Source organism: Gadus morhua, chromosome 13 (genome assembly GCF_902167405.1).
Source record: "Gadus morhua chromosome 13, gadMor3.0, whole genome shotgun sequence".
NCBI lineage: Eukaryota > Metazoa > Chordata > Actinopteri > Gadiformes > Gadidae > Gadus > Gadus morhua.
The window spans coordinates 2,734,626-2,746,314 of record NC_044060.1 but is presented as its reverse complement, the minus strand read 5'-3'; the positions used below and the strand labels follow the sequence as shown (position 1 = coordinate 2,746,314).

At 50.9% G+C, this 11,689-nt stretch overlaps 2 protein-coding genes across 6 annotated transcripts in view; one reads left to right on the top strand and one right to left on the bottom strand.

The window, feature by feature from the left end:
* Positions 1–11,689, top strand: part of rnf123 (ring finger protein 123) — a 137,872-nt gene that overhangs the window by 86,283 nt on the left and 39,900 nt on the right. The window lies entirely within an intron of this gene.
* On the bottom strand, positions 6,076–10,951 carry amigo3 (adhesion molecule with Ig-like domain 3). Its single transcript, XM_030375415.1, has one exon. The coding sequence runs from the start codon at positions 8,941–8,943 to the stop codon at positions 7,264–7,266; it is 1,680 nt and encodes a 559-aa protein (XP_030231275.1). The 5' UTR covers positions 8,944–10,951; the 3' UTR covers positions 6,076–7,263.

Sequence of the window (11,689 nt, the reverse complement as noted above, 5' to 3'; positions counted from 1 at the left end):
CTCATAAAAACCCACAAAAAAAGTAGTAAACGTGTCAAGTGAGGTCGCCTTTCTGTTTTCTGGTTTTTATTCTTCCCCTCTCTTGCCCTACCTGTGTTTTCTCCAGGCAATAATCTTTTTAAGGAGACAGCCAGTTGAATCTGTTCCCATCATCCCCCTCTCTCTCTCTCTCTCTCTCTCTCGCTCTCTCTCGCACGCTCTCTGTCCCTCTCACTTTATTCTCGGCCAAGGTCTCTCGCTCCTTGCACGCTGAACCTCATTTTCCTGCAGTTTGGGGAACTTAGCACCCGCCGAGTCCTGCCAACCACGCCAACTGCCAGTGTCCTTGGCAGGGAAATTGCAGTTTTAACGACCATCCGCTCACTGTCTCGGGGACTGCTTGGCCCCTGGGTATTTTGTTCAGTATTTCTGTATTCGGCGAGGTTATCACATGGTATCATGGCTAGGCATGGAACATCCACCCAGTCATACCAGTGACAGCATCGCAGTGGGAGGTATTGAACCAGACCCAGGAACACACATTCTCATGCCTTTTCATCCATTAATGATCAGAACCGGACGTTCGTCCACGCCCGACACAGAGAGGAAGGAATGACTTGGTCCGTGACTCAGGCAAAAACCTTGTCACCGTAAAGCCACAGTCTGTACAAAGAACATAAATCCAAAAAGTCGGTTCTCAGCAGTTTACTTTTCATACTTCATCCTTCTCTTCTCTCGATTTTAAATTCATTATTCGTCATTCTTATTTTTTTTAAACCGTCCCAAGGAAATGCTAAAACCCCTCCCAGAGACATGTGCGTGTCAGAAGGTGTACCGCTCCTTTGTGTCACTGCACAGTAGGGCTGGGCGATTGATCGAATTTTGATCGCGATTTCGATTTTAGCGCCAAACGGTCACAAAATTAACATAATCGAGTTTTTTGATTATATTTCAAAAATATTTTTTCAAGGTTTTATAGAAAGGGCAGAACAGCTGGATACATATCTGTATATCATTTTAGCTTCTAATTTTTTTTTTTAGCATTTTGTGTATTTTTTCGAGGGGAAATTTCAAAGTTCTCAGTTACAAAGATTTTTTTGGGAGAGACATTCTGAATAAATGCAACATAATTCTTTGAATAATCGTGATTTCAATATTGACCAATATAATCGTGATTATGATTTTCCCCATAATCGAGCAGCCCTACTGCACAGCGTCCCCGTCTGAGTCTGTTTAGCTCATAAAATTACAAAGAAATAAACAGCTGGAGTGCGTCTTAGCGTGGCGCGCCTCAGACGTACACACTCGAGGTGTTCTCCATCAACTTGTTGGTTTGTAGCAGATGGCGTGTTATCACGACGAGCGAAGGCAGAAGGTAAACACTGTTATACCTGCCTCCATTTTGGCTCTGGATCTGTGCCGAGATCCAAGCTGGCACTCTCTGACTAAACATCACATCTCTCTCCCCGCCTACATCTCGAGGCTGCCTCGGAAGGTGTGTGTGTGTGTGTGTGTGTGTGTGTGTGTGTGTGTGTGTGTGCGTGTGTGTGTGTGTGTGTGTGTGTGTGTGTGTGTGTGTGTGTGTGTGTGTGTGTGTGTGTGTGTGTGTGTGTGTGTGTGTGGGCTCGTGAATACACTAATTTATGTGGGTGCTAATGTGTGTGCCCTTTAGTCTTGCTGTGTGGGGCAAAACAATTATCTATTTTATGTATTGTTCAAGAAAAAGTCTAGACGCAGTCTATCTGGAGGCAACCTGCAGCAAGATTTTTAACTGCTACATGCTCCTTCATGGCATGAAATCCGAACTCTCAGTAGGACACTTTGGACAACAGCATCTGCTAAATTACAACAATTTTAAATTGCCTCGATTTGAAAAGATTACACCGAAGACACAATTAAACTCTGATCGAACCCTGGTCCGCTTGTGAAGGGGCAGTCTGCAGGCAGAAGCAGAGAAGCCCAGTGGTTGTATGCTGATTGATGGAGCATCTCTCGTCTGGCTCTGCGCCACACTGCAGAGGGGATCTTCTGACCCTGCTCCTCCCTCAGACCAGTGACGATGTAAAGAAACGTCCGGGCCGTCGACGGACTGACCTATTGACCAATGTACGGACGGAGGCGGGATTAACCACATTTTGCCTGGTTGAATTCAATATTCCACATTCAGTTGCATCACCATGTTGGTATTTCACTTCAGCATTAAACATTACGAACCAAGATGGATCCAAAAAGCCTGCGAGGTGAATGGTGGCCATGAAATGCCACCAGCGTAAACTGCGGGAAGCTCTCTCTCTCTCTGTCTTGTGAAGCTACATGGCTGATGAAGGGCAAATGGAGCATTTAGATGGACCTTGTAAGTCCTGTTTCCTAGTTCCCCTTTACTCTGTCTACATTGGCCTTCCAATTGGCCTTCACTGCGTTCCTCCTGGCACAACTCCTGCCATGCGCGGCCCCCTCGGTCAGAAATATCGACGTCTGTGTGTGTGCTTCTCGACCGGAGGATCGCCGGTGTGTACTTCCTCGGAGTCCCTCTCCGTCGCCGGCTCCCAGATGGTTCAGTAAATCGTGTCATTATTTTTAGCCCTTGACTGCGGAGGAGGGAGGAGAAAGGCCGCGTGGAGTGGCTCATAGGCCCTGCGTACGGGTCTGTGGTTAGGACTGCTCACGGCGTAGTGTATTGTGATGACTCCCGTGATAGTGAGCGCTGCGCAGCCTTCATCCAGCCGCCCCGCTTGAATAATGAAACGCAGGTTACACAGGGAATCACTAATGTGTACTGAGGAGGAATGATGAATTGCCTTGCGCCGTGTGGGTGTGTGTGTGGGTGTGTGTGTGTTTGTGTGTGTGTGTGTGCTACTGTGTACTGAAGTGAGAGAATGAATGTGTACACACTCAGAGTTGTCGGTGTGTTTACATATGACCAGCATTAGTTATGTGTGTGTGTGTGTGTGTGTATGTTATAGCCAAGTGTGTGTTCGGGCCTGTGTGTGTATATGCAGCGTGCTTATGAGATGTATTGAGTTGTTTACGCAGATGCCAGTGACGTTGGAGTCAAGCAGAGAAGCCACCATAGGGGATAGTAAGAGGATATTAACAGCTACTTCTTACAAAGTACTCCTGAACTAGTCTGGGTACAAAACCTGGTCCCTGCCAGGGGTTTTGATTGGGTTTGGTTGGTTGGGTTTTGTTAATTCTTGTCTGGGTAAGGAGACCAGAATGGCCGTTTGGAGGGTCACTAATGCATGCATTAATGACTAAATGAATGAATGAATTATGTTTTATATTGTGACCTATAAGCAGTTCTGTTTGATCTTGTTATAAATAACCCTTCCTTGAATGCTGGTTCCCTGACATTTTCCACGTATATTTAAAAATAACGTATATTTAAAAAGAATACTATGGATTTGGCAAAGACTTCATTTTTCTTGTTCTGTGGAATCGAGAGCAGAACTGATAATGAAAGACGACCACAACTATGACTCCTCAAAGATTAGGCGTCATGGTTTAGGATGCATCGTGTCCTTTTTCGGCCCTTTGAGCAAAACTGGGTCATGCTCAAATATTGAGGCAATTATAATGATCTGACTTTCTTTCTAGTTTCTCGCTGTGCATGAAATATGTGATTGATACTAGTGATCTTTTGAAACACATTTGCACACTCGTACACTCAATGTATACACTGTCTGAGCTGTAGTCGGGTGGTAAGTATGCTCCTTGGTAGGTACATGCTGGTCGACCTGTACTACTGGACAACACACGCACGCTGAAACACACACACACACACTCACACACACACACACATACACACTGAGTGTTAATTAGTGCTAAGCCCTCAGGAATCCTTCCCAGTGGCCGTGTACCTTGTTCACCTCACACTGGTGTTGTGCGTGTGAAGTAAATTACCTTGGTATAAATAATACATTCATGTCGTTGTGCATGTTCTCTCTCTCTCTCTCTCTCTCTCTCTCTCTGTCTCTCTGTCTCTCTGTCTCTCTGTCTCTCTGTCTCTCTCTCTCTCTCTCTCTCTCTCACACTCACACTCACACTCTCAAACACACATGCACTCGCGCACGACTGGCGCGATCAGCTTTGGTCTCGGTGAGGATTTACAGAGTCCCGTCAGTCGCTGAATGATAGGCAGGACAGCCCTTGTCTGTTTTTACCTAAACACATCTCAACAGGCATCCCTAGTGTTTTGTTTCACAGCGTCGCTTGATGGTGCTTCAGATTAAGTGATGCATGCAGGAGGAAGCTGCATCTAACGCACGGTACAACAGCAGCGCGTGTTGTCGGACCGCACTCCGCACTTCTTCAAGTACCGGGCATTCTGAGACCCCATAATAGAGAAGGCTCTTCTCTCTTTAAGCCCAGGCCCTTGGGCCCCCTGCACTTGGGTGTGCGTCATGGCTGATGATAATGGTGGAGGACATGGTGATGAAGGTGATGATTATAGCAGACAGGAAGGTGGTATTATTAATTTGCTTAATTAGCGAGCCGTTTCTATTAAGAAACAGATGGCCTTTTGCAGATTGGGCTGAATACAGCCATCTTTGTGGAATGTGCATTCATGTTTGAGGATATTTCCGTGTTAGTGCCTTTGAGCTGTTCTCAGGTTGCACTGCTTTCTGTGCAGATAAAAATCTCAAAACCTTTTTTTTCTTGACCTTTCACCAACTTTGCCGTTTCCGGTTCTTTGTGGCGGTGTACTTTCTTTGCAACTGCTCTTATTTTTCCCTCTTGCTCCAATCTCCTTTTGGTACTCCTGTCCCTTCCTTTCAAATTACACGGCCACTATGTCTCTGCTTGCTTTCGCCTCGCCTGTCCTCTCGTATCCTCCCCTCGTACCCCTGTCTCTGCTCCTCTCCTCTCCTTGCGATCTACCCTGTGTCCCTCTCCTCTCACCGAATCCCTTTCCCTCTGTTCACACTATCCACCTCCTCCTCACCTCCTTCCTCCTCCTCCCTTCCTCCTTCACCTCCTCCTCCTCCTCATCCATCCTCCTACTGATCCTCCTCATCTCCTCCTCCTCATCACCTCCTCCTGATCCACCTCCTCCCTCCTCTTCCTCATACACCTCCTCCTTATCATCCTCCCCCTCCTCACCCACCTCCTTCCTCATCACCTGCTCCTCATCACCTTCTCCTGATCCACCTCCTCCTGCCCCCTCAGCCAAAGCCAAAGCAAGCAAAAACTGTGGAAAACAACCCATTTTGCAACCCACGCTGACAAATCGCACAACTAAAATGTAAATGTTTGCTGTATCTTGTTGTGGTTCCTACTATGTGTATGAACTTGAGTAAATGGATGTTCCTGTCATATTTCAATTCAACTTTGAAAGCTGTGGCACTAAACCCACTTTATTTAATACTTTTAAAGTGTATCTCTTGAAGACCGGAACACAGTTCCATGATACAATCGCACTTTGGTGAAATTGCTAAGTGAACGTGCTCCGCATATGTTTATTTTAAGAATATATTACCACAATCACTTGTTCAGATAAAGCATCAACATGGTTTAGTAGATTGTGATGTAAAAGGTTAAAATGCTAGTGATGAAATATAGGTTACGTTACAAATCGGCCGGATGTAGAAGGATGTAGAGCGTTGCTGGTTCAATCCCCCCGGTTTAGCCAGCCAAGTGTCCCAGGGTATGTCCCTGAGCAAGGCACCTTACCCTCTCTGCTCATGACCAGGCGGGAGTTGCCTTGCGTGTTTGAAACCCCTGGTGGTTTGTGAAAGTGTGTGTGAACGGTTGAAAGGAGGTACTGATTGTTAGGCACTCTGAGTGGCCATTGGTTAAAAGCAAAGGTCCAGGTATTGGTGCAAACTGTTGCCCCAGTAACGACCAATAAGGAAGCAGACACTGAGCCGAACGAGCCGGGAGATTTATTAACATATAGATAGAGAGAAGACACGTGAGGGAGAGGAGGGACAGGTGGGGGGGGGCAAAAGCAGAACAGTATTTGAAGAGGAGGAGATGCAGTAAACACTCAAATCAACACGACCCAATGGTAATATTTGTCCAGTCAATCCTCTGGTGACCTCCAAAGACACAAAGGCAAGACTTCGGTCCCTTCTTTCTTTCTTTTGGCCTTTTCCTGCGATTGTCACTGAGTTTCAGGGACATTCTAGGAATCGACTGCCGAGATCAATAAATGAGACTTGCTTACCGGAGCATCTCCCTCGCACACGATTACCAAACCGTTCTGCCGAGATCAATGGTGTGCAATGTGCAGCGAATGTGCCGAGCATAAAAGCAATCTTAAACATTTCAATAGATTTTCCTCTTTATTCCTTAATGAAGTCGGTGCACTTGCCCTCCGACTGGTGAATGCGTTCCAGTCTCTGTAAGCTTTTTCCTCATAGCATTTTTTTTTTTTTAAGGTTCATTTCTTTCGTTTGTTTTCTAAAAAGCACTTGTTCTCTACCCTGTCTAGTCTAAAACACGTCCCGTTCGGACAGAGCTACACTATGCATATATGATATCGGGTCATCAGCTCTGGAGAAAATCAAAGCAAAGTATTTATACAAAGAGGTTAGTCATTTCGGCCTCTCTCTCTTTCTCTGTCAAGAAGGCATCTGTAGCATGGGTTTATTAAAGGTTTTACGCTGTGCTGGCCCCCAACACGGTTTCATATTATAGTTGGAGTGGTCCTCCAGGCTCCTTTGAGGTACCAGGATGCACTCTGTGTGCGCGTCCCGCCTCCCTGCATGACTGCCACTACCCCCCTCCTCCTGGGCAGAGTCACGTTCCGTCAATTGATCGATTGTCCTCTCAGTCGTTCTGTCGTTCTATTTCCGTCTCCATTATTTCCATCTCTGCTTTCCTGCCAGCCCACGTCTTGGCTCTGTCTCTTCCCTGGGCTTTCCCTCACTCTGCCTATGAATATAATTTGAGCCATTCATTGTAAGTACACGCCATCACAGTGCATTGGTTTGTGGCTGAAGGGATAAGTAGGTAGACCTGGGCGAAAAATATAATGACTATCAACTTTATTATTACATTTTTGTAGCGTTGGCAATATTCGGACCGTATTCGTCGACGGACTACGCTCCACTCGATTCGTCGCCGGCCTTGTGTCACAAGGCACGTTACTACCAACATGGTGTGTTGTTTGTGGTCCTTAGTCTTATATAACTACTGTTTAGCTGAGGTCAGACGCTAGGCTGCTGGGCTGCAGGCTTCATTCAGGGGTTCTGGGGTTCAGGGGAAAAGAAGGGGGGGATAAGACCATAACGAACGCTCGCCAGCCAGCAGAGTCCGGGACCCCATCGGTACCCGTTGCTACGGCGACATGATGGGCGTGTCCGAGAACACTGATACGATGGAGTCCGTCTCGCCAGCTCTCTGCTGCGATTGGCCGGGGGGCTTGGCGGCCGGGTGTCCCGCCCCCAGCAGCAGGCCCGGCCCCAGGTGGCCCCCGTGACCCACCATGGCCCCGGGCCCCAGGCGCAGACGTCCGTTCTGCTGCTCCTTGATGGGCTCCATGAACACCACGTGCTTGTTGGTGCTCACCTTGCGGCCGGGCCCCTCGGTGGTGGCCGGAGGGGTGGGGGTCAGGATGGACGACTGACCGCCCCCCGCGGCGGGGTCGTTCCCGGCGCCGGGGGCGGGGGCGGGGGCGGTGACGACGGCCGGCGGGGCGGTGACCTTGCGCCACGGCGGGCAGCGGCAGGGGGTCAGGTAGAGGTACATGAGCACCAGCACCAGGCTCACCACGCAGCCTAGGAGCGTGGTGAAGCCCGTGTTGAAGCCCTCCAGGACGTCGCCCTCCAGGGGGACCGCCACCGTCACGTTGACCTCGCTGGTCTCGTTGCGGCGGCCCGAGCGGTCGCGGGCCATGCACCAGTAGACGCCGCCGTCGGCGTGCTTCACGGCGGCGATCACCAGCGTGCCGTTGTGGAACATCCTCAGCGAGCCGTTGTTGCCGGGCGGGGCCACGTACTCCTGGTTGGGGGTGACCCAGATGAAGCTGACGTGCCGGCCGCGCAGGCCGGTCACGCAGTGGAGCGCCACGCGGTGGTCGGCGTACGCCACCACGTCGCTCTCCTGCGGGTCGGGCATGTGCAGGTCGCCCGTGGCGCTGCAGTTCTCAAAGTAGCGGGCGTGCTGGAAGAAGCGCACGGTGCCTCTCTGGATCCCGTACACCAGGCAGATGTGCTCGTGCCTGAAGAACTTGACCGTGTCGTAGCCCCGCTCCTCCCAGTGGCGGAACAGGCCGTACATGGAGCAGTCGCACAGCAGGGAGTTGTTGTGCAGGTACAGCCCCCTCTGCACGGCCAGCGGCAGGTTCACGATGTCGTCGATGGGCAGCTTGAGCAGCCGGTTGGACGACAGATCCAGCATGGTGAGCTCGGGGTGGCTGTCCTCCCGGATGGAGAAGAAGGGGAAGTCGGTGAGGCGGTTGTGGCTGAGATAGGCCTTGCGGAGCCTCCCCAGGCCGGCCAGGGCGTGGTTCTCCACCCGGGCGATGCGGTTGTTGAACAGCAGCAGCTCTTCCAGGCCCGACAGCTCGGTGAAGTAGTGGGCCTCCAGCACGCGCAGGTGATTGGAGGACAGGTCCAGGTGCCTCAGCGCGGCGCCCGAGGCGTTGAGGAAGGCGCCGGGCTGGATCTCGGCCATCTGGTTGTGGTTGAGGCGCAGCGTCTCCAGGCGGGCCAGCCCGCTGAAGGAGCCCGGCTCCAGGCGGGCGATGCGGTTGTGGCTGAGGTCCATCATGACGGTGCGCGGCGGCATCCCCGCGGGGACTACCTCCTCAAGGCCCTCGCCCATCGCCGTGCAGCTGAGGATGTCGGAGCCGCAGATGCAGCCGGGCGGACAGACAGCGCCCAGGGCAGGGCTCAGCTGGCCGAGCAGGACGCAGACAGACAGGAGGACGCAGGAGAGACGCGGCCGGGGCGGCCGGGGAGGAGCGGAGACGCTCTCCCTGCCGCCGGAGCCATCACTGCCACCAACACAGAACATGGTGCCAACACCAGCTTCTGGGCACGGCCAGTGCTGCCAGGGCACAGGGGGAGCTCGGCTTAAACTTTAGCTTTTCACGACAATTAAAGATCGTATCTTATTTATATTTATGTTTTCTCAGTTCACTTCTACGCTCAAACTCGATTTTGTTATCTAGGTTGCTCCTTTTCACTCTTTAGGTTTTCTATTCGTTCACTGTTTGCTCGTGCGTTCATGCTACATGCTGTTAAAGCAATGACAGATCTGGAGACCTTTTGTACTATTCTGTGATTCTAACTGAAGGCTGTTAGACCACAGGAGTCGCTACATCTAGGCTTGGAGGAGTTGCCGATAATGAATACTGGGGTGATGTGTGTTTGTTGAAAGTTCAGCTCCCAGCAGGGTACTCGTTCATGACAGTGTCGTCTTGTTTGTGCTGCGGCGATGTTGAGTCAAACAAAGGTATCCATGGCTATCCACGTGTGTAGGTTAGAAAGGAGGAAATTACATCCAAGAGGAATCCGATTTCAAAGAAACAAAGTCCAGTTGATGCGATATGAATCCAACGTTTATTTCCTGTAACAGTCCGATCGTCCTTAGAGCAGAGAAGACTTTGTTCGGTAGAAAGGGCTGGGGAATTGACCCGATCGCTGCTCGCCAAAGTTTGACAAGAAAATTAATGATGTGGAGAGGAGGTAGAGGAGAGAGTATTATAGTGAAGGATATTGATTGATTAGTCAATTAAACATAATCATTTTCACATCCTGGGGGAAAATTGTCCCAACGTCCCAACGACCCATCATAAATCCTTAATCAGGCAATAATGTAGAAAAACAAGATGGTAGGTACTTCACAAAAACAGGCGTACTCCTTCGCTGGTTGAAGTAATTCCAAGCGCGTAGAAACAAGAGAAAGCCCCGGTTCTTTAGAAGACGGTACTGCCGCTCCATCGGTACTTCTGCCTCTTCTCGCTATCACAACAACCCTCTGTCAGTTGTCATCGGGTGCTGGTGTGAGTTACGTTTGTTTTCTTATCTCGACCGTCTCCCGGCGGTCTATCACCGTACGGCCCACAGATCCGTCTCCTCAGCCAGAGACGGGTACTGGTGGTCGGGGAGAGGACGGAGGGGGCCGGGGGGTCTCTCCGGCAGTAAAGTCAGGTGTGGTGCTCCAGCACGGCGGTGGTCTGCCCGCCCACGGAGCGAGCCCAGAGAGACGGCACCTCACCGGGGTCAGCACTCTGCAGGACCCATCACTCTGCCACTCTCATCGGCCACTTAGACGCACTTTACACACGCGCTGAGCAAGACGGACGCACGCCTCTCTCACACACACACACACACAACCCACTCTGTCCTAATCGCTCCTCTCGCTCCCTCTCTCTTCTTCGTCCTCCTCCCCTCCGCCGGGAGAATCGGCGTGTGGTTTCAGCTGTGGGTGGATGACAGGTTTTTGAAGAGGGCTCATGCGGAACAAGTGGTCCCCGTCCTGGTGGTTTAGTGTGAGATCCCAGATGTGCGACAGCCCGTATCGGTAGCGGTCTTTGTGGCGCTCGTATCGCTGCGTCCCTCCATCCTCCCCGGGGCTCCGCTGGAGTCACAACAACCCACTCACGCAACACGCAGAAAGTTAGTCCGTCTCACTCCAGCGCCGCGGATCCAGCTGTAGGCGCACACGCACACGTGTGTCATCGCTCCCACTCGCGTCGGGAGTAGCGTGCACGCAGGAAGCGCGTGTGTGTGTAAGACTGTTTGTGTGTGTGCGTGTGTGAGTGTGTGTGCGTACGGCAGGTGCAGGCTGCCGAGTGTTTACTGAGAGTGAGATTCTGGTGGCGTGCTTCTCTTCCCCCTCGCTCTCCTCTCACTCTCCTCTTCTGGTCTTCCTTGGCTCACTCTCTCGCTCTCCCTCTCTTTTACTCAGCGTAGTCCTCCTCCCCCTTTCGCACGACTCACCCCGCCTCCCGCTTCTCCATCCCTCCCTCAGCACTGCTCTCCATTCACTAAGCTGCTCGCTCTCTCTCTCTCTCTCTCTCTCTCTCTCTCTCTCTCTCTCTCTCTCTCTCCCTCTCCTTCCCTCTCTATCTCCTGCTCTTTCTCTCTCTCCCTCTACCTCTCCTTCCTTCGCTCTCGCCTACTCTATCTCTTTCTCTCTCTCTCCTTTTTCTCTTGCTCTCCTGCTCTCTCTTTGTTGCGCTCTCTCTCTCCTTATTACCTCTGCTGCTCTCTCTCTCTCTCTCTCTCTCTCTCTCTCTCTCTCTCTCTCTCTCTCTCTCTCTCTCTCTCTCTCTCTCTCTCTCTCTCTCGGGATGCCCCAGGGAACAGCGGGGGGGGGACGACGGACGATGTGATTGGCTGAGAGCATGTTTGGGTTGAGGGGGTGAGGAATGTTTAAGATGCAGAGGAGTTTATCGGATTCCTCTAAGTCTTTCCTCCTTCCCCGTTCGTCTCTTCTGGCTATTTCCCTCTCCACAGCTCATTCTTGCTCCTCCCTGACCCTCTAATCTCCTTCTGTATTCCCTTCTTCTTCTTCTACATATTGCCTTCATATAATGGTCTTGACTGTTGCCTCGCTCCTCTGTCAGCTAAGCCCCGTTCCCCATTCTTTATACATAACTCATTTACATATGGTGGAACGCGCTGTTGAATCTGAAGGCTCTGGGTCTGTGTGATGTAGAATAAGCTGCTGCTGTTGAGATGGTTTCTCCTGTGTGCTGGGTCGTGTCCCCTCCGGTCTCTCTGGTGGTGTTTGATTTATTAATTTCATTATA

Bases quoted from the DNA above. Each gene is read 5' to 3' on its own strand.
- amigo3 (XM_030375415.1), bottom strand. From the start codon at position 8,943: ATGTTCTGTGTTGGTGGCAGTGATGGCTCCGGCGGCAGGGAGAGCGTC.